The sequence below is a fragment of the Podarcis muralis genome, chromosome 8 (assembly GCF_964188315.1).
Source record: "Podarcis muralis chromosome 8, rPodMur119.hap1.1, whole genome shotgun sequence".
Lineage (NCBI taxonomy): Eukaryota > Metazoa > Chordata > Lepidosauria > Squamata > Lacertidae > Podarcis > Podarcis muralis.
In genome coordinates this window covers 87,847,266-87,870,212 of record NC_135662.1, presented here as the reverse complement: position 1 = coordinate 87,870,212, position 22,947 = coordinate 87,847,266, and the positions used below count along the sequence as shown (strand labels likewise).

Sequence of the window (22,947 nt, the reverse complement as noted above, 5' to 3'; positions counted from 1 at the left end):
TCCCTGCACTCCTATTGACCTTTTCAGCTATGTTTTTAATGACAGTATCTCCAAGGACCATCCAAAGTGTCCTGCAGAGAGTCTACACTATGGGTACCACCATCTTCGATCACATGTAACTCTGTACTGAATGAAGAGTCACAGGCCCACAAGCACGTAAGATGGTGGCTTCCATCGTGTGAGCATTCTAGGGAACAACGTGAATCTCCCTCAGGTTCTCCTTCTGCTATGGCAGCTGCTCTTGATGCAGTGCTGCAAAGGCAAGCAGTGTGGTTTTTTCCTGTATGCAAACTGCTGATCCCTCCAGGACAGCATCCTTTATAAGCACTCTTCTGGAGGTCATTGCTGAAGACAAAAGTCAAATGGAGTATTTGGGAAACGTTTGCACAAAACTAATAGAAAAACTTGTTTTGAGTAATCCGAGTACAATTTACTTAATCATTCTCCCTCAACCAAAATGAGTATTTCAAAACAAAAATAAAATTCCTGACTATTCAGTTCACATTCTCTGTTTGATTAGATTTAAATGCAAGGGTGAATTAATAGCGTCAGGCATGTAGAGTGTATTTTTAAAACGTTAAAAGCCCATTTAAGAGCTGGATTTCCCCCTCCTGTCCAGCAATGCAATACATGGGATTGCGCCTTCCCTGCCTCAGAATCATTTCTATGCTGTGAGATGATTTGCTTCGCAGGCTGGCTATAGCTGCCCCCCCCCCCCACATGGCACTATCACCACTTGAACCCCGTTCTGTAGATGTACTGCAAAAATCAGGCAAATGTTGGGAAGAGAAGTCTTGCTGCAGGAATTTCAGCTTTGCATGCTGGGAACAAAAAGCAGGAGATGGGGGTTATTGTTTATGTTTGAGATGGGGTGGGGGGGCAGAGAACGGGGAGCAAATAATGAACAACATGTTGAAGAAATGCAGGTTGTTGGAACAATCGTGCTTGGTCACTATCCCACCCCCCACCCCCACCCCTGCCACCTCATTTTAAAGGACCGCTTGAGTACAGTTGTGGAGAAGGATACTGTAAAGTGTTTTTTATTTCCTTCTGAAAGTGCCAAATATCGTGAAGATATGGCACTCACATTGTTTTGGAGGGGGAAGCACCGCATATCATATTTAGTTAGATTACAGTCATTATCTAATCGGCTGGTTGTAACAGCCACTCAAACAGCAGCAGGGACATTTGCCATAGGAAGAAAATGGGTCAATCAGCAATCTGACTAGAAAAAAAGTCATCTATATATAGCCTTAGTATTACATCACAGGGATTTGTGTTCGGCTTTTACATAATGATCTTTTAAGGCAAAATCAAGTTCTAGTCTTTTTAATAGCACCGAAAGCAGGCCTGCACAATTTAGGACTAGGGTTGCCAACTTTTAAAATGAAACTATTGTGACAGATTTGTGGGGCCAGCAGTTGAGGGAATTTAGCACAACAACCTGAATTCACCAACTGTAAAAAAAGAAACAGCAGCTGGCAGGGTGCATGGCTTTGCTCCTTGGTTTTTATGAGGCTGTCCCAAATTTCTGAACAAACTGGGTCACACCCCAACCCAATGGCCAGCATCCTTATTTCTGACCCATTAAATGAACAGCCATCCACCAGCCAGGTCTGGTAGCCCACCAGGAGTTTAATAAACACATTATTGCCTGTGACTGTAAAATGGGGCATATGATCATTCTCCTTGCCAGTCTAATAGATGGCTCGGTAGGTCACAACAATTTGTACAGGTTGCGTCTAAAAAAAGCTTAAATTTGCTTGTCGCCTGGTTTTCTGAGGAAATACATGCCCAGCTGATGGCATTTTTCAGGAAGGTTTTGCAGGTTTTTGTAGTTTCAAGTATTCAGAGCACTTGAGAAAGGTGTTGTGTTTTTTTGGTGGGATCATCAAAATATAGTCTTTTGCTAAAGTCAGTTTTACTTCAGAGAGAGAGAGAGAGAGAGAGAGAGAGAGAGAGAGAGAGAGAGAGAGAGAGGGGCAGTATACATCTCACTGAAACATTAATTTAAAAGATCCACTGGAGGGAGCTAGCTGTCTATCTCCATTTGGCTGTGTGTAAAACACTAGCATTTGGGGGAAGTGTTATATAAGTGAGTTCAAAGAAAGTGCATCTGAGCATCTGGTTGAATAAATAAATGCATGCAGGAAGGAAGGAAGGAAGGAAGAGGAGAAACACCATTCAAAAATACCCAAGGCAGGTGACGAACTCATTAGCCTTGAAAGACAGGTATATGATTTCCAGAACTGACACCCTTTGGTGTAAACTGATGATAAAATAGGACACTATCTAGGACATTTCAACATCTAAGCAGAGAGATTTCCCAGCAGATGGTAGTGCTACCTTCATGCTCTGGTTATCTCTCTGCTGTCAGATATGCTTTTCTGCCAGATAGTACACAATATGTGCATTAGCCATAAGATATACTTCTGTTGCAGCGCTTTCTCTTGAGGAGGCTGCTGCTGTTCATCTCAGCAGCGAAGGAGCACAGACATGGAAGAGGCCACACAACCTTACTGTTCCTGAATCTTTGTAGAACTATAGTGTGAATGCACTTCCCACTTCTCCAAGTGATAAAAAGTTGCAGAGAGGAACTGAGTCAGACTGAGCACTACATTTTTTAAATAGAGATGTGCAAGCCCCCTCCAACTTACCTTGAAAATTAATTGGGATTTTCCAAAATCTTTCCTGTTTGCTTTATAATCCTTGTTGGATTTCTGTTTTGTTTTTAGTTTTGGATATAAACACTCAGAATTACTCTCCCTTTCCCACCAGTCCCTCTGTCCCAAGGGCAAAAAAACCCCTCCCTCTCAGGGTAGGGGTGGGGGAGGGGGAGGATTAAAGAATGACGACGACAACAACAACAACAACAACAACAACAACAGTAATGTTTTACAAAGCATTTCTTTATCTGACAAGACACCTGAAATGAGCTTCGATTGTTTTGCTCATCCTTTTAATTGAAAGCCAAGTGAAATCCATGTTTGTCTAAAGAGAACCTGCACCTGTAGATCAAAGATACAGTCTAAGTATTTAGTAATCTTTTGATGGCTAAATATTTTCACTATTACTACTACTACTACTACTACTACTAGTTTGGTCTCCCTAGTGATTCCTGTCACATCGGCTCAACAAGAAAGGTGAAATTTTATAGAAACTGCAGTTTCACTGAGAGATAGCTACTCTGAATACAACCCCCTGGTCATGTCCACACTGACATAGTGAGGGCTTACCAAGGGCTGCTTTCTGAGGTTGTGCCCAGAAAAGCAAAGCCATTGTTGGGGAGCAAAACCCCACCACCATAGGGCAGACTCTTGCCTCAAGGGACCCATGGAGATGGTTGGCTTTTGCCCCCTAGCAGTACTTTCTCTGTAGGATGCGGGTGGCGCTGTGGGTTAAACCACAGAGCCTAGGGCTTGCCAATCAGAAGGTAGGTGGTTCGAATCCCCGCAACGGGGTGATCTCCCATTGCTCGGTCCCTGCTCCTGCCAACCTAGCAGTTCGAAATCACGTCAATGTGCAAGTAGATAAATAGGTACCGCTCTGGTGGGAAGGTAAACGGCGTTTCCGTGCGCTGCTCTGGTTCGCCAGAAACGGCTTAGTCATGCTGGCCACATGACCCGGAAGCTGTACGCCGGCTCCTTCGGCCTATAGAGCAAGATGAGCATCGCAACCCCAGAGTCAGTCACGACTGGACCTAATGGTCAGGGATCCCTTTACCTTTACTAATACTTTTTCTGGGTGTAGTTTTGGATTGCAGCTGATGTGCAAACAGATGGAGAACATTTGTCCTGTCTCCTAAGAGTCAGGAGTCATTTCCCAAGTTGTTGTTGTTGTTGTTGTTAATTTCCTGCCCATCTTAGGGCGCCCCAGCCACTCTAGGCAGCTTCCAACAAATTACAACAAGAAGAACTTATTTATACCCCGCCCATCTGGCTGGGTTTCCCCAGCCACTCTCGGTGGCTCCCAACAGAATATTAAAAATACCGTATTGGCCCGAATATAAGATGCACCCACAAATAAGCCACACCTTTAAAATTCAAGGCTCATTTGCGGGTGTGGCCCCCTCCTGGCACTACTGTCCTGAACAGGGTGCGGGGTGGTGGCTGGCGCTTGGTTCCGAGCACACTGCGCACCCACCTCCCAACACTACTGCCTCCCGGCACTCCTGGCACTACCACCCCAAGCCGGCACCGGGGGATGACTAGGAGCGGCAGGCAGGCTGTGCGCTGTTGCCCTGCGCTCCTGGGCTGCTTTGCTGATGGCCTCCCCTCCTTTCCCCTTCCTTACGGTGGCTTGGGGGAGGGTTGGAGATGCGGTTGGGACGGGCGCCGTTGTCCCGCACCCCCAACGGCCCTCGTGGGCAGCTGTTTCAGCAGCAATACCGTAAGGTTGCGAATATAAGCCACACTTTAACTTTTCACAATTGGAATTTGGGGGGAAAGTGTGGCTTATATTCAGGCCAATATGGTACGATAAAACACCAAACATTAAAAACTTCTCCAAACAGGGAACAACAGTAACACACCACACTTCCCTCTCCACGGCTACCTTCAGATGCCTTCTAAATGTCAGATAGTTGTTATTATTCCTTGACTTCTGATAGGAAAATGTTCCACAGGGTCCTCTGCCTGGTCCCCTATAACCTCACTTCTCACAAAGAGGGAACCGCCAGAAGGCCATCGGAACTGGACCTCAGTGTCCGGGCTGAATGATGGGGGTAGAGACACTCCTTTAGACATAAGTGATGACTTCAGAGCAACAGCCATTAATGCCAATATAGACTTCTTCCCGCCCCCCTACAAACACACACTGCTTCCTGCCCACCCACCCACCTGTTTTCAAAGGGAACCCCCCCCCCACATCTCCGTCTTAGTTGCTTAACTTCTCTATTTCGCTTTATTTCCAAGTGATGAAGATGAGCTCAGAAAGTCTTTGTCAGAACTGGTGGATGATAAATTTGGTGCCAGCACAAAGAAAATGGCAAGGATAGTTGATGGCAGCAATCCATTTCTGGATGTCCCACAGGCCCAGAATGCTGTAACCTACAAGCATGGCATCCTCACTCGGAAAACCCATGCGGACATGGATGGGAAGAGAAGTACGTATTGAAGGGGGTCCAGCGACAAGGGCAAGAGATGCGCAGTAGAGTGGCAGAGACGCTTGTTGAAAAGGTTGTGCTCAAGGAGAGAGTCTGGCTTTTCGCTGATGCGCGCATGGGCTACAACAAGGAAGCATGGGATGCATCACCCTTCATATTTTCCCAGGGTTGTTTTAGCTACTGGTGATAGCATGGGAGTCCCTTCTCCATGGCTTCTCCTTACACCACACTGGTAACTTTGGGATTTGTTTGTATGGTTCCTTGCAATGTAAATGCCTCTCTCTCTGGATGAGACAATGCTTAGGTGGAAGCAATTACTGGAATTCCTCAAAACCATTCCCACCAGTGTTCCTGGAGTAGCATGAGAAGAAGCCATTGGAAAGTGACTTTCACACCATTGCTGGGTGTGAAATAAACAGGTCCTTATGCGCATAAACAGGCCACAAATGAACTAATGGGAAGAGCTTTGCCAAGGCTGATGATGGCAGTTTTCCTTAAAATGCCTCATGTTTCTGCAGCGATGTGTGTGTGTGTGTGTGTGTGTGTGTGTGTGTGTGTGTTTTAAAAAATCATGATATTTCTTCAGCATTTTAGCATGGATTTTTACTTTAACCAATGTATTTTTATGCAGTTTGACATTTTTGCAAGCAATTTCTCCTAATATAATGCATTTTTATGTTATTTACACTATGTTTGCTTTTATGCATACTTTTGCCCAATTTTCATTTTCCTAAACACTGGTGGTTGGGAGAACTGCACCACAAAAGTCAGCTAAGTGCATTTTGGCTCTCACGTTGTTTCAGAAAGTGCAAATATATTAAATTCAGTTTTAAAAATGAACTAGATTACATTTCTCTCCTATTTCTATTGATAACCACTTCGCTGTATTGCCCCCCTCACTCCATCATAATTGCAGTCTTTTGTGGATTAGTTCAAAAATTGTATTTCTGTGGATCTGCTGTGATGTCTCGTATTAACGCTGTAATCAACAGAATTATATGTTTTTCAGCTCCCAGAGGAAGAAGAGGGTGGAAGAAATTTTATGCTGTTCTTAAAGGAACCATCTTGTATTTGCAAAAGGTATGTTTAACACTCTGAGAGTTCTGTAAGATCCCACCAAGTTAACTCTCCACAGTGCGAGGATTTTCACTTAAAACAAACACCATAGATAATGAATTCAGCATATATTGGAGTACACTGAGGGCCCCATCTAGTCCAGCATCCTGTTTCGCAATATTATGAGCCAGATACTTGTGACAATAAAGGGTGGGTAATCACAGGTGGGCTGTGGTAAAAAACAAAGTGGTCACAGCTTGCTGTGAACGGTTCTCCCACCTCGGTTCTGCTCATATTCCTGAGCTCTCTGATGCCTTCTGCTCCATTCCAAGAGGAATTGGTGAAGGGGTGAAGGGGGAGACAGGCCAGGTCATGGGGAAGCCTCTGAGAAGATGGAGTAGCTTGCCAGGTCTGTCTTCCTTTCCAGAAGAAAGTTAAGCGAGTGACGCTACCAGGCAGCAGCACTGGAAATATCTCTTGCCGTTGGGGATCCTGGGAAATTTGCATGGAGAGCGTCGCTCACTTCTCAAATGGAGGGTGGGGGCAGTAGGCTGTTCCATCTTTGATGGGGCCCTATGGCACTTGCTACCTTGACCCTATTTCCTAAGGTAAGCCTTTTTCCCTTTGTGGGGGGATGAGATAGCAGATGTCATAGGAAAATGGACCCTTCAAAAAGTGTTTCTTTTGAACGTTTTTGTGCACTTAAAATGAAGAATTAAAGGACGCAGCTGATTTTCAGTGACCAGGCTCATCACTCATCTTCAGCAGAGCAGCCATTATTTCTCTTCTTCTTTGCTCTCTACCACTTCCTTCCAGCAACCCGGCAGTTGCTGCTGTTTGCAAGCCTTCTCAGCCCCCTGTAGCCCCCTGCCTGAGTGCTGCGAGGTATATTTTCTGAAAGTTAGGCTGGAACCTTGCAAAACTGGCGCTTCAGCGCTGAAGAGGGAAAGCCCACATCCTTCAGAGAACTGAAAGTAATGTAAAGGAAAGCTCACCCCGATGGGGAGAGGCTGTTGTCATTCATGTGTGTCGTGCCTGGTTTGAAAGATTAGACATATGCTTTCAGTCTTAAGTGTCACAATATTTAATTTAAACTCCCGTCACAGCAGAGGAGAGATGACTTTTAGAAGAGATTAAAATAATCATTAGCAAAAAAGTTTTAATTGATGCAGGCATTTTGGGAAAACGACACTACTGTTGATGCCTTCGGCACCATACAGTAGGTCCCCGTGAGACTTACACAATTATATTCCTCAGTTAGCAAATGCTGGCAAAATGCAACATTCCTGCAACAAAGTACTTCCTGAAGGGAGACTTCCGGTCGGTGCCAGCGCTTAATGGCGGTCCTACCTCCGAGCTCCGGAGAAGGACTGCTCCGCAAGTTCGGGTCTTACCCGCTACGGCGAGCGGGGGACCCCTAAAATCTCAGGCGCGGAAGCCTGAGAGCAAGGAGACTCGGTGGGCACCTTTGCGCCCCCCGGTACTGTGAAAGAGCCTTTTTAAAGGCTCCGGAGCGGCATCGGGAGTGAGCGCGGTGCTGAGAGTCGCTACCCAGCCTGCGGAGTGAAGCCGCGTCGCCATTAGCGGAGAGCGCCGATTCCTTCCTGAAAAGAAAATCTGGACTGGATTCCCGTGAGTAAGAAGGGAAAAATTAGGAACCTTTAAAAATTGAAAATTTGGCTGAAAACGGGAGGGCAAAAAATAAGGAAGTCTGCCCCCCCCGGACTGCAGGAATTTAAAGCAACGAAAGACCTCGCTGCAGTTATTAGAGACTTAGTTGCGAACTGTCAAACCTGAGCTGTCAAAAGTATCTCTCCCCTCCAGATTGGCAGGAGAAGGGGGAAAAAAGACAGTCTTGCGAAGATACTTTTAATTTAAAGGGAAACAAAGTTTTTCACTGCTCTGATCCCCGGGACGACCTGCCAGGATTTAACACCGGGAAAACTGTTCTTTAAAATAACTTTGAAGTGGATATAGACTATACCTTAAATGGTGGAAAAATTTTAAGACATTTAAGATTTAAATGGGACTTTGTTACTGATATTGGACTAACCAAATTTAAATTGGAGAAAAAGTTTTACAACTTTAATGGTGGACTTGAGATTTTCTACATCCGGCTTTCTGTCTCTTTGTTGTTTCTAACTTGGAAACTTTTAACTGCTCCCTCTTGAGGGCTAAGAGGGAAAAATTGTAAAGTAACTGACTAACACTGGGATTTTCCATTGCAAGTTTTTCCTGTGAGAACGGCCTTGGGATATGAGTGGCACGGCAGAGGAGATAAGAACCAGATCTAAAGCTAAACTAACACAAAAGAAAAGAGGCTCAATCTCTGGCAACACAGTGCCTGCACCAGACACTGGGACAGCAGCATCAATGGAACCTATGACACAGGCACTGCTTAAAATAAATCAATCCCTTGAGGCCTTAACAAAGCAATCAGCAGAAAATTCAAAGAAATTGACAGAACTTACAGCAAGATTGGATTTGAATACCACATCAGTGGCAACAAATACAGAATCTATAAATAGACTGATTCAGGAATCTTCAGAAACAAGGAAAATTGCAGAGAGTGCAAAATCTGTTGCAGGTGAGACACAGGAAAGACTTGTGCCGATTGAGAAAAAGGTGAATGAGCATGAAGCGGCCCTCTCCTTACTGGAATTACAACGGAAAGAACGAAATCTGAAATTTAGACAGGTTCCAGAGAAAGAAGAGGACAATCTGGCGGAATTTCTCACAGAGGCAATTCTGGAAAATTGGCAAGAAGATCTGGAGGAAGATGAAGTGGGGATAACAACTGCTTTCAGACTTGGTAGAAAGCAAAGCAAGAAGTCAAGGGATTGTCTGATCACCTTTAGAACCAAAGAGGAAAGAGACAAGATACTGAACCTTCATTATCAAAAAGCTTTGGTGATTGGAAACATTCAAGTCCAAATCTTTAAGGACATCCCTAAATACATCTTGGAAGTGAGGACCTTTTATAGAGATCTTGCCAATTTGCTGAGGAAGAACTTCATACCTTTCAGGTGGGAATTCCCACAGGGGTTGTCCTTTAACTACAAAGGGAAGAAAGTAAGAATAAGAACAGTACAAGAGAAAGAGCACTTTTTGGAGAGAAACCTAGAGGACCTACAGAAAGGTACGGTGGATCCGGCAGGAGAAGGTCAAGGATTAACACCAGAAGGAGGAGGGCTAACAGACATTGCAAATCTATCATTTGGACTACCACAACTGCCAACTGAAGAGGAAGAAAAACTTGGAGCAGTCGGAGGATCAAACATCTAACAAACAAAATGTCTCTGCAACTTCTAAGCTGGAATTGCAACGGTTTGAACCATCCCAGAAAAAAACGACAGGTTTTCCACATTTTGAAAAGGGAACAACTGGATCTGATATGTCTACAGGAAACTCACATAACTAGAGCACACAGGAAATTGTTGGTGAACAAAAGACTGGGACAAGAATTCATATCTTCCGATAAAGTAAAAAAGAGAGGAGTAGTGATTTATGCAAAGGAAAAATTGGACCCAAAGTTAAAATTTAAGGATGAAGAAGGAAGATACCTGGCAATTGAAGTACAGATCCAGGGGGAAAAATATTTGATAATTGGAGTATATGCACCAAATGATGGGAAGGCAGAATTTTTTAAGAAGTTGCATGAGACCTTACTAGATTATCTCGACTGCAAAATAATAATGATGGGGGACATGAACGGAGTGGTTTCTACAAACATGGACAAGGCACAAAGACAGACAATATCTAAAGAAGGAAGATTACCAAAGACTTTCTTCGAGATGACGGAAAATATGGACTTGATTGATATTTGGAGAACAAAGAATCCTCTCGAGAGAGAGGGAACTTTTTTCTCGGAATCTAAAATGACATGGACGAGAATCGACCAAATCTGGGTATCTAGTGTGATGGCTACAAAGATTAAAAAAGTAGAAATCTGCCCAAAAACCTGCTCCGACCATAATGCCGTAAAGATGGAAATGAAAATGACAACAACTGGATCCTTTAGATGGAGAATGAATGACTCCCTATTTAGAGATGAACAATTCTGTATAAAGGCCCTAAAGACATTGAAAGATTACTTCGAGATAAATTTGAGAACAGATGTGGAAAAAAGAACAATTTGGGACGCAAGTAAAGCCGTGATGAGAGGCTTCCTGATACAACAGAATTCAATCAAGAGGAAAAAGCAAAATGAAAGGAAAGAAAGAATTTTAGAAAAAATGAAGGAAGGAGAAAAGAAACTGAGGTCAAAACCAAAGTCTCAAGAAATTTTGAGAGAAATAAAATATTATCAGACGCAATATATGGAACTGACAAACCAAGAGATAGAATGGAAAATTAAACAAATGAGACAAAGGACTTTTGAGTCTGCGGATAAGTGTGGGAAGCTCCTTGCATGGCAATTGAAAAAGAGACAAAAATTGAACACAGTTACTTGTTTGGAGATAGAGGGAAAGAATGTTCATAAGCCAAATGAGATAAGTAACTGTTTCCAAAGTTTTTTTAGGAAATTATACACACAAGGGCCAGTAAATGAACAAGAAATAGAAGAATTTCTTAAAAATTATGGACTACCGAAAATTCCAGAACAGGGCAAGTTGATTTTGAATGAGAAAATAACAGAACAGGAAATAGAGGAGGCCATTCAAAAGGCACAACTGGGAAAGTCTCCAGGACCAGACGGACTGACGGCTAGATATTATAAAGCTTTGAGAGAAGGTCTAGTGCAACCACTAAAAGAAGTTTGCAATGAAATATTGGAGGGGAAAAAGGCACCTGAAACGTGGAAAGAGGCTTTTATCTCACTTATACCAAAGACCGAGACTGAAAAGAACCAGGTTAAGAACTACCGCCCGATATCATTATTAAATGTGGATTACAAAATTTTTGCAGACATTTTAGCAAAAAGACTGAAGAAAGTATTGACAGGTGAGATTCATAAGGATCAATCTGGCTTTCTCCCGGGTAGACACATGTCTGACAATGTGAGGAACATAATAGACATTGTGGAACTGTTGGAAATGAACATTAACAGAAAAGCGGTTTTGATTTTTGTGGACGCGGAGAAAGCCTTTGACAATATTTGTTGGAGTTTTATGAAAAAGAATCTCCAAGGGATGGGGGTAGGCCAAGGTTTTGAAAATGGTATAGGTGCAATTTATTCTGAGCAGAAGGCAAAGCTAATTGTGAACAATGTGGTAACGGAAGAGATAGCCATAGAGAAAGGAACACGACAGGGATGTCCTATTTCCCCCCTACTTTTTATACTAGTTCTGGAGGTTTTGTTAAATATGATTAGAAAGGACCAGTTGGTTAAAGGAATTCAGGTCGGAGTGAAAGAGTATAAATTAAGGGCATTTGCAGATGACCTAGTTTTGACTTTGCAACAGCCAATCACTAGTACAAAAAGAGTTTTAGAACTGATCGAGATATTTGGTCAAGTTGCAGGATTAAAGCTGAACAAACAAAAAACTAAAGTATTGGAAAAAAACCTAACAAATGAAGAAAAAGAGACATTCCAGAATGAAACAGGTTTGGAGATAGCAAAAAAAGTGAAGTACCTGGGGGTGAATTTGACATCGAAAAATGTGAATCTTTTTAAAGATAATTATGATAAATGTTGGACAGAAGTTAAGAAAGATTTAGACATATGGTCAAGGCTGAAACTTTCCTTGTTAGGCAGAATTGCTGTTATCAAAATGAATGTATTGCCTAGAATGTTATTTCTGTTTCAGACATTACAAATAATAGACAAGATGGACTGTTTCAAGAGGTGGCAGAAAGACATATCGAAATTTGTTTGGCAGGGCAAAAAGCCTAGAATAAAATTTAAGACATTAACAGATGCGAAAGATAGAGGGGGTTTTGCCCTGCCGGACTTAAGACTCTACTATGAATCAGCAGCGTTTTGCTGGTTGAAAGATTGGCTGCTCCTCGAGAATACAGACATTTTGGACCTTGAAGGATTTGACAACAGATTTGGTTGGCATGCATATATATGGTATGACAAGGTAAAATTGCATAAAGGTTTTAAGAACCATATGGTGAGGAAAGCTCTGTATAATGTTTGGATTAAGTATAAAGACCTGTTTGAAAGTAAAACCCCCAGGTGGTTGTCACCAATGGAAGCAAAAGAGGTGAAAAAATTGAATATGGGTTCTAATTGGCCTAAATATTGTGAAATTATAGAACAAGATGGTGAAAATGTAAAATTGCAGAGTTTTGAGAAACTGAAATTTAAGGTGAGAGATTGGTTACATTATCGACAGATAAATGAAGTATTTAAACAGGACAGAAAGAAAGGCTTCCAGGTGGAGAAGTCAAAATTAGAAACAGAACTGTTAGAACCCAATACTAAAAATTTGTCAAGAATGTACAACTTGCTGTTGAAATGGAATACTCAAGATGAAATGGTGAAATCTAATATGATTAAATGGGCACAGGACATTGGGCATGACATTGAATTTGCAGACTGGGAGCAGTTATGGACCACTGGTGTTAAATTTACGGCATGCAATGCCTTAAAAGAAAACATTATGAAAATGATCTACAGGTGGTACATGACTCCTGCTAAGTTAGCAAAGATCTATCATTTGCCCAATAACAAGTGTTGGAAGTGCAGGGAAACGGAGGGAACCTTCTATCACCTTTGGTGGACCTGCCCGAAGATTAAGGCTTTCTGGGAAATGATCTATAATGAAATAAAAAAAGTTCTGAAGAGAACGTTTGTTAAAAAACCAGAGGCCTTTCTCTTGGGTATGGTGGGCCAAATGGTGCCAAAGAAGGATAGGACATTTTTTATGTACGCCACCACAGCAGCAAGAATTCTTTTAGCAAAGTATTGGAAGACGCAAGATTTACCCACGTTGGAAGAATGGCAGACGAAGGTGATCGACTATATGGGACTGGCAGAGATGACTGGCAGAATTCGAGACCGGGGGAAAGAGGCGGTGGATGAAGATTGGAACAAATTTAAAGTTTATCTTAAAAACTGTTGTAATTTGGAAAATTAGGGGCTCAGAGTTATAAGAGATAAAGAACTACAGTTGTATTAATAACTAACTGAAGTTAAATACATGAAATATATTTAAGTTATGATCAGAGGGTTGCTGAAAAATCTTGAAACAAGAATGCAGAAAAGGGGTGGTATGGGGAAGTCATGTTTTTGTTTGTTTATGTCTATGTTTTTGTTTTGTTTATTCTTTATTTATGGAAAACTAATAAAAATTTATTATAAAAAAAAACAAAGTACTTCCTGAAGGAAAAATATCTGCCCTCCACACAACACGTCTAATTCCCATGAGTCATGTGATTTGGATGATGAGTCGGACATGCTTTGCATGGTACACACAAAGAGGATGACTGCTGCCATAGGTGTACGAGGCAGTCTCTCCCCCCCCCCCACCCCGTACAGTGCCAAGTCAGCACATCATTCCCCCATCTCACAATGACTCAGAGGCTCTTGGGACCAGAGTTTTCAAAGTGCACACATGCAATTCACACTTCTTAGATGCTTCAAGCAGCTTTTATCTCTTTAAAGGATATTGGGGAGCAGGGGATAAAAGCACCACAGTTGTTGCTAATACACACACACACACACACACACACACACACACACTATTGCAGAAATGGGACAGAACAAATTTCATCAGAGGCATTAAGAGGGAGACTATCCTCTGCTATCCCCCATTATCTCCAATTTGAGGGGGGGCTTTGGAGAGCTCAGGGGAGCGACTCTACAAGTTCACAGCTGGAAATGGAAACCCCAATATATAAAATTAAAGTCTGTACAATTTCATAACAGCACATTTATGAACAACCTGAAAACAAAGATAGCTGGAAAAAACCAACTGAACACTTTTCACATATGTGTTAAATATGTTTTACAAATACTACTGCAGATAAAAAGTAGATCCACTCTTTTCAAGGTTCACATAAACATTAATCACTCATGGTAGATGGGATTTCTTTTAAAAACAGCCCAAATTGATATTACATTTATAGTTAATAAGAATTCTCTGCAGAAGCCAGCATACCTATTATATCTTAAGCTACATTATTAGCTATTGTAAATAATTATTATTAGAACATCGCAAAAACCATAACTCATATTTGATATTAACCCATCTTTCATTATATTTAATAAATTTTTTGCAATCTAATCAAGCTATTGTCTTGTCTTTCTTCTCCTTCCCAAAATCCAGGAAATGTGTCAACTTAGCCATTGCTGCAAAGTCGAACAGTTTACCAACCTATTCTTTAAGGTGGTGCTGATTATCTCTACGTTTTTGCAAGCATATAAAGGACTAAAATATAAGTCTAGTACTTTATTATTCTGCCCTACAGAATTTCATAGAATAGCTTAGAATCCTTATCAAATGATTAAAAAAATCCTCCATTATTTCTTTGACACCATTACACATTTCCACCATGTGGAAAACATCACTCATGATTGGGAAATGCTTTCAAATGTTTCTGCTTTAATTTTGCCTGGAGTCACGCTTTTCTCCCCATTTCTCAGAGATTACTGTGGAAGGGATCCTCTGGTTGGCCTTCAGAGAGGTCAGGTGTCAGTTTTCTCTAGCAATGCTTAACAACCATCTATTAATATGGCAGTGTGTATTTCTACAAGTAATTCCATACTCTGTGTGTGTACTACACTTTCTTTCCAGAAGCCTGGCAAAAACTTTGCAGTGGGAGTTCCTCTTAATGACATAATGACAATTATTCATCTGATGGTTGGTTGGCTTTAATTGTTTTCTATTTAGCATAATTTCCTTGATCTATGTACTGAGTATTACAGATATATTTCTGTCATTCAATGCACAGATAAGACACCTCAAACTTTAGGCATGACCACAAAGACTTCAAGGACTTCTCTGAACTGACAACCTGTTTGATGAAATGTAAGTTATCAGCACATTGTACCTGAGAATCACCATATAAGTGGGCTGTTTGTGTAGATGAATTTTGTAAGTGTATATGTATTTCAGAAAATGTATGGATGCCAGCTGGCTGTGTCATGTTTGATCTTTTCTATTATTCTTTCTGCCTTAGGTGTAACCACCAATAGTAGGAGGACAAGAAATGTCTATGTGTCACTACCACCAGAAGCATCCCTTGCCATCCCTTGAGGCATACAGCATGCGCTGCCCACCTGCTGAAAGATGCCCAACACCACCCATATATCATTATGGATGTGTGGGCCCAGAAAAAGGCAGATTGAGAAGAACATTAGCATGATGAGGTCCATCTGCCAGGAGTTCACCAACTGCATCAAACAACCATACAAGTGTACAAGGCTATGTGGACTGGACTTCTGAATGTTAGTGGATCTATGCACAATTGAGGACAGGAGCTGAGGGGTCTAAGGAAAACACCAGTTAACTTTTGTGGGGGAGAACCCATGTAAGAAACTGCCACAACCACCACGAGGGAAATGGCTGGCATTGACGAAGAGCCCATGCAGAGTGAGAGAGGGTCATGGATCAGTGCACCAGGGGTTGGTGCAGAACCTCCTGGACCGCCATGTGTCAGGGCCAGGCAAGAGTCCCCTGGAACATGACAGAGGAGGAGAAGAGCAAGTGTGTGCGTGGACACAGGCACTGATGTCAATGGCACTAGGGGGTGTCAAACAGGAGAGCTGTGTCACAAAAGCTACTTCCATTTGTATAGAGCACAATTGTTCACTGGCCTGTAACAATAAAGTTTATTGAAGGAAAAGGATTTGTCCTGTGTGGTGCACATTTCTGTTAAGTCATACTCCTAACTCTGGGCTAACAAAGGATTTGTGTATTGCTGGCACTGATGCAACTGTCTGCTCATGTGTCGGGCAAAACGTTGATCATCGCGTCTACTAAATCTGCAGTGCACAGCCACCCGTGTTTTCTCTCTGCAACACCTCATTGATTTTATATAACAACATGGGTCCCGATCCCAGCGGACTTCACTTGCCTAAATACACCAAACCCTTAAACACTACAACCTGTATCATGCTTCATGTTTCTAATAATATGATGCAACTCAAGATGCAACATAGCACAAACGTTATTCTTGAACAATAATTCACAGAGCAGTGCTAACAAACTCATGCCCCTCATGGTTCTTTGAATCAAAGCCACCGTTCCTTCTACCCTTTCCTGTGAGACTAATATTGCCAACTAGTGGGTGGCATTTGATTAATCTCTTCTGTCTTTTATTTTCTTCATTTGAGATGTGTATGTGTGTGTGTTTAAGTAGAAACAGGATAAACACCTGCCTGGAACAGTTTTGGAAAGCTAGTGAGTCCCTTCCAGCATGATTCTATCTGAGTTGCTATTACTGTTATCTCTCTTCTCCTTCACAGGATGAATACAAACCTGACAAAGATCTTTCTGAAGTAGATCTAAAGAATGCCATCCGCATTCACCATGCCTTAGCCACAAAAGCCTCCGATTATAGCAAAAAATCCAATGTGCTGAAGCTGAAGACTGCAGACTGGAGAGTGTTCCTCTTCCAAGCACCGTAAGTGTTCCAACAGAGCCCATGAGGGATTACTCTTGTCCTTTCACCCGGCCAAGTGGAGATTGCCCAGCCATTCTCCACATCATGGGAGACGTTACGAAAGTCCTCATCTCAAGGGGGCTTATTCATAAGTACCTTGTCTCATTGTATTTCTTATTAAAGGCAGAATTAGATAACAGGACATCACTGCTTAGTTGGCATTATAGCTCCTTATTACCTAAAGGAACATGTCTCTGTTTTACTGCAGAAGCTAAGCAGGTATGGCCTTGTAAGCTTCTGGGGAAACTGTGTAATGTACTGAGTTCTTTGGAATAATAAGATATGGGTGTGATCTATCTCTTTCTCTCCCTTTCTCAAATATGTGCCTCCCACCCCACCCTCCAATAGTGAAAGATCTGACCACCTCCAAGTAAGCCCCCCCCCCCATGTACTATTGGCTGTGGAAGGGCTCTCTTGGTTTTGCCTCTGTATTCTAAGACCCATGGCCAACTATTTTGCATACAGCTATGGCAATTGCCTTCAGAAGACGCAAGCAGTCTATATCCCTATTCTGAGGCCTCCTGCAGACGTGGCTACTTAACTGGCACTAGCAACTGTCCACCAAGCATTCCACTAGCCACGTAAACCAAGAGATGATTGATTCTGGATGAAGGTTCTTGTCTGGTTTACATCTCTATGACATTGTTAGATGAAATGGGAAGGTTTAACCTAACCTCTTGGTGCAAAAACAGGGGTGACCGAGGGGAAAGCTTATGCCATTGTAAACATGTTAATCTTTAAGATACCACAAGACTTTTGTATGGCACCTTATTTCATGCCTTCCTTCTGGGGAGAAGGGGGGTCCCTATTTTGGAAACTGCACTTGGGCTTCCAACCCCCTTAATTTACCTTAAATTCACAAAGTGGATGCAGAGAAGACCCTCTTCCTGGTGGTCATGTAATGGATTCCCACAGGAAGCGGGATGACCAGAGAACCTCCTCTGCTACAATTAAAGTGGGTAGGCAGGTCTATATTGAATCAGGCATTCTTTCAGATAATCTGGCCCCAGACTGGTTGGATCTCAAGTCATTAGCAAAGGCTTCAATGCACACCCAGCAGTTCAGAAAGGCTGCTTAGTGGGAAGAGAAATGTATTGAGTCTCCCTTCACTTTTATCATATTGGCATGTGTGTTCTCCGTCTCTCTCCCTCCCCACTTCTGACACATCCTGCCTCTGCTGCTCTTGTGTGTAATGGTCCTCTTCCTTCAACCCTGCCTGGTCTCCACAGAAGCAAAGGAGAAATGCTGTCCTGGATTCTGAGAATAAACTTGGTGGCTGCCATTTTTTCTGCCCCTGCATTTCCAGCTGCTATTTGCTCCATGAAAAAATTCTGCCGTCCTCTCTTGCCATCTTCAACAACCAAGCTGTGTCAGGTAAAATGAAAAAGGAAAAAGCGTGTGTATGTACATATATGGCAGAAAGCCATCCAACTGAGTGCTGAATGTATGCATAAGTCTTCATCTTGGCCCATTTTTTCTTAATTTCTTCACGACATTAGCACAGTCATTGAGGATCACACACACTTATAGTGGTAGAATGAAGCAAGATTGCAATTTGGATAAAACAAACTGCCTGCCCTCTGTCCTCACCCTTCCTGACCTGTCTGCCACATTTGTCCACTCTTGTTAAAGGGAAGAGGCATGTGGTGTCATTCTTGCTTCCTCTTCAAGTCCTCCAAGTCCACAAGAGGGAGACAGGATCTTCCCACAGCTACCCTTTCACCCTTAGAGTGATGCCCTTGTGGCAACTTTGACATTTTGACCACCTTGTTAGTGGTGATAGACCACCCATTACATTCCACCATGTTTGTTTATGTTATTTCTTTATTTAAATATTCATTCTAAATCCATATCTAATATTTCCAAAAATATTTCTGCAGCATACAATCAACACAATTAAAAATACACAAACTAAAATGAGCAGAAGAAAGAATCCAGTTTGAGAGACCACCCAGAAACCAGCTAAGCCCATGGGCTTTGTTGAAATAAAAGTTCTTGCCTCACAGAGCAGGCCAGGTAGAACCCCTGGGGCAGGGACTTCCAGAGTCCAGAAACCACTGCAGAGAGGTCAATCTGACATGTACTCACTAACTGAACCCTTGCTGGTGGCAGGATATAGAAAAGCCTGAGGACCTGGGTGGACGGGCAGCCTCCGCTACAATGATCCCAACCCATTCAGGGCTTCAAAGGTAACAACGGTCACTTTGAATTGTGCTGGAAACGGACATATGAAGTCAATGTAACGACGTGGTCACATGATCAACTCAGTAGCACAATAAAAAATTTCAGCTGGAGCAGTTTGCATCTGGTCATTCTTCAAAGGCAGTTCCATGTGAGAATCGAGTTGTAACTTTTTAACAAAGGCATGTGTGACTCTGGCCAGGTCTGTTCCAACTATATGTCTCCAGAAAAAGTGCAAAGTCTGAATTCTGGTAAATCCCTTTGTATTTGTATACAAGAACTTGACTCAGTCTCTCTTCCTCCTCGCCTTCCAGGAGGAGCAGCTGCAGTCTCATGAGAATAAAATGAGGCAAGTTGCAGATGAGTTAACGGAGCATAAACTACACCCGGTAGTGAAAGGCCTCAAGTCCAAAGAGGCTGAAGAATATCGCCTGAAAGAGCATTACTTAATATTTGAGGTGAGGCTTTCCAGGTGACAAATGATCTGTGGGACGAAGATAGGGTAAACCTGGAGAGAATGCCTGGGGAAGCATGGGTGGGCTCATAATCTCTTTCTGGCTTTTAGGGAGCAGTCCAACCAGATGGCAGGAGGGAGAACTGGAGGCAAATGAGTCACCAGTTCCAGTGTCCTGCAGGGCTCATGACACCAGGGCTGAAGTAGAATTGCAGGGTCACATATACATTCCTAGGCACTTTCCATCATTCTACCCACTGGAAACAATGGGTGGGAAATGCACCCTGTCAGCTTGCACAGTCTCCCCGCTGGTTTGGGGGCGTGTTGAAGGACTAGATAGGTCCCTGCCACACCCTTGTCAGGCTCTACAAATGTCTGAGCTCCAGCATCAGTGAAGCAATGGGAACAGAAGGCTTTGCAGTGGTGGTGGTGGGGAACCCACTTGGGCCAGATCTTCCTCTCTGAGCTCTGACTTCCTCTTTCCGCCCTCAGATGGAGCATGAGCAATACCTGATGGTGCCTGGGATGCTCTCCCAGGGAACATATTTTTGTAAGGCCCTAAACATGGTTTCCTAGTGCAGAAATGAAGCACACGAAGCAAACCTCTAAGCATCTCTCTCTCTCTCTCTCTCTCTCTCTCTCTCTCTCTCTCTCTCAGCCTACAATATCTTCCCGGTAGTCAAAAGACTCGGTTCCCTGTGTAATTATCCTGATTAGACTTAATTGCACGTCTCCCAAGTAGCTTTATACCTGTAAAACACTATAAATAAGGTTCTTTGTTGATATGAGTATGGGATCTTTAGGAAGTTCCTCAAACTGTTGAGATAAACAAAGTTATTATCCACCTGAAGTGAGGCATTCAGGGCATAGCGCCTGCCCATGTGATTTCTACACAATGCATGAGCTCAAGGTGTTATCCATTCTCAGTAGGTCTTCTGCTGAAGTTGTATTTTATTGGGTTTTCTGAACTTCTGCCGTTCTTTGTTTTTGGCTTGTCCAAAAGAGGTACACCTTCTCTGTCCTCGCAGAATTCATTGGCCAGGAGCCCAAGTGCATGTAATGATGCTTGAGGAATTAAGTATTTGTGTATTTCAAGATGAAGGGATCTGAGCCACCCTTCCTGGACTAATCCTGGCATGGATCCAGACTTAGCTCCCCTTCAAAAGCTCAGTTCAAAAATGTACCAAAATGTATTTCAAAATGCATATTTTGATAGAAAATATGCACATAAGAGTAAGTCCACTTCTAAAGTACACTAATGGAAGCTCAAGCTGGAAGCCATTTCCCCCATCACTAGTCCTTCCATACCATCAAAGAAGCTGGCATGCTGCTCCTGCTGCTGCCTGTGTTGGAAAACACACTGCAATTGCTCCTGCGCATGATGGGACATGCTGTGTCCTTGCTCTCAGGGAGTTGCTGTGGCAGAAACCAGGGCTGGTAGGTGTAAAAAGGAAGAAGAAAGGGGAACAGGGAAGAGAGAGAACTCTTAAACCACCTCCTTTAACTTTCTTTTTTAAAAAAAGAATTAAATTTATGTGGATTTTTAAAGAAGTTTCCCAAAAATTATTCAGATAAACGTGGGATGGAGCAGATTTATATGTCAATTCATGTGATGTGATGAACCAGATTAGGGTCCTGTAGTCGCTCCCTTACCTACAGCTTACCCGTCCTTGAAGCAAACACATCCTCCTGGTCACAAACAGAAATCCCCAGCACTTGTCTCTCTATCTATTGTTCTGGTCATTCCTGACTTTCTCTCTCAGGCTTTTTGGTCTGTTTCATTGTCCTTCACAGAAAAGCCGCTATGAGACATACATCAATCTTCTGTGTGCAAAGATAAAGGCCGGGACAGATGATCTGGAAAAAATAGAAGCCAACCTATTCACAATGGAAGCTGAAGACATTTCCTTGAGGAAGACTTACTCCAGCCCTTCCATTAGCCAAGGGCAGTTGCCTGTGGCAAACAGCAAAGCAGAGAAAGACATGACAGACCAGAACACGTCAGGTAACCAATAGGTTAAAGTAACCAGAAAGTGGTATCTTGTCCTCCTCAACTGAAACTTATGAGCACAATAGTTTCTTGGGTGTGCATTAAGTACATAATGCAAATACTACAGCAGAAAGAATTCAAAGGAGCTTCTCTTCTGGTGCTTAAGTATTTCAGGATCATAGACTGTCTGCACTGGTTATCACTGTCGACATTTCCCTTTACTGTGCATGCAATAAATGGACAAGTTTTCCATACAAGGATTGGGATGTTCTTTTGCCAGCTGTGTTTCCTTGTAAACAGCTGGATTTTCCACTGAGCAACTGCTGCAGTGCTGTAGCAACACGGAGACACGACCAAATCTGTTCCTTTAACTACTTTAACTACTACCAGTGGTGCTGCCGTGCCACAGTCCTTACAATATACAAGTCAAGAAATACTAGGACAGCAGATAAACAGAATCAATGGGCAGCATTTCTACAGGTAACTGGGTGAACATGTAAAATCAGATGCTATCACCAGAACTCAATGAGTGGCCCATGTATTGCAATAACTACATTATCTGCTCTACTGCCAAAATGTACGTACAGTTTTAAAACTTGGTGTCCAATATATAACCTTGTAAAGGTAAGAGTGCCCAAAAGGCGGACAGGAAGAAAATAACTTTGCTATACAGGGATCTTAGCAGTGCTAAGTAACGTTTTGAACATTTAGTAGCTTAATGGACATTTTTCTCTTCTGTAGCTGAATCCCAGCTGGCTGTGCTGCAGTGCAGGCTCTGCTCTTGCCGCGCACTCAGCCACCGTAAATAGGGAATTTTCTCTTGCTTCTTCTCCTGTGCCCCTTCCCTTCTGCTTCTACTTCATGGGCATTCAGGCAACTGCAAGCTAAGCGACATGCGTGGGGAGGGTGGGGGACCGAGCTGCTCATCACAGATAGCTGTACATATTCCATTTTGCTGTAAGCATAAATATACTCGCTCAGTGGGATGTTGTGCTTCTGTTCCTTTCTTGCTGTGGTAGAAGTGACTCCGCTGCGTTTTCAAGGCCTTCAGCACTTTATTTACTGATTGACTCATTTTCATCTTCTTTTCTAGACATGCTCACAGTTAATCAAGTTCCAGTTTTAAAGGATCTTGTGGCTGCTAATTACAGTAATTTACAGTTTCTATTTTTGCAGCTTTTTAAGATGAAGATAATAAAGAGATTTGTTTGGATTCTCACAGCTTTTGAGAATTTATAAATTATTGAGTTTCCATGTTTCGTACCACTGGGGAAGCCACCATCCTGTTTTGCCACCCCCTTTTTAAATCTCTTTGTTTTTGTACAGTTTGATAGTTTTATTTGAAATGATGAACTAAGAATCGTGTACAAATGATGATGAACCTGTTAATAAAATGGATTAATCCAAAGCTCTACCTGGTCCTCTTTCTGATGACTTTCAACAACTCAGCAGAAACGATACCCACACACAGAGAGAGAGATTATCCACAGTGGAGGAAACTGCACATTTCTTTCTTTCGGGTGGGCTGAGGAACCCCAGCCCAGAAAGAGTCCCCTGGATCATTCCTTTCCATTTAGCCTGCAAAGAGATGTGGATTGTTGAAAC

At 42.6% G+C, this 22,947-nt stretch overlaps 1 protein-coding gene across 1 annotated transcript in view; it reads left to right on the top strand.

Moving 5' to 3' along the window:
- The window catches only part of PSD2 (pleckstrin and Sec7 domain containing 2), a 58,191-nt gene extending 36,360 nt beyond the window's left edge, over positions 1 to 21,831 (top strand). Inside the window, exons 10-15 of the mRNA XM_077933526.1 lie at positions 4,914 to 5,104; positions 6,114 to 6,184; positions 16,521 to 16,678; positions 17,947 to 18,091; positions 19,213 to 19,356; positions 21,147 to 21,831. Of these exons, the coding sequence (XP_077789652.1) occupies positions 4,914 to 5,104; positions 6,114 to 6,184; positions 16,521 to 16,678; positions 17,947 to 18,091; positions 19,213 to 19,356; positions 21,147 to 21,368 (931 nt within the window). The 3' untranslated portion in view covers positions 21,369 to 21,831. The remainder of the gene's footprint in view (positions 1 to 4,913; positions 5,105 to 6,113; positions 6,185 to 16,520; positions 16,679 to 17,946; positions 18,092 to 19,212; positions 19,357 to 21,146) is intronic.
- The last annotated feature ends 1,116 nt before the right edge of the window (positions 21,832 to 22,947 follow it).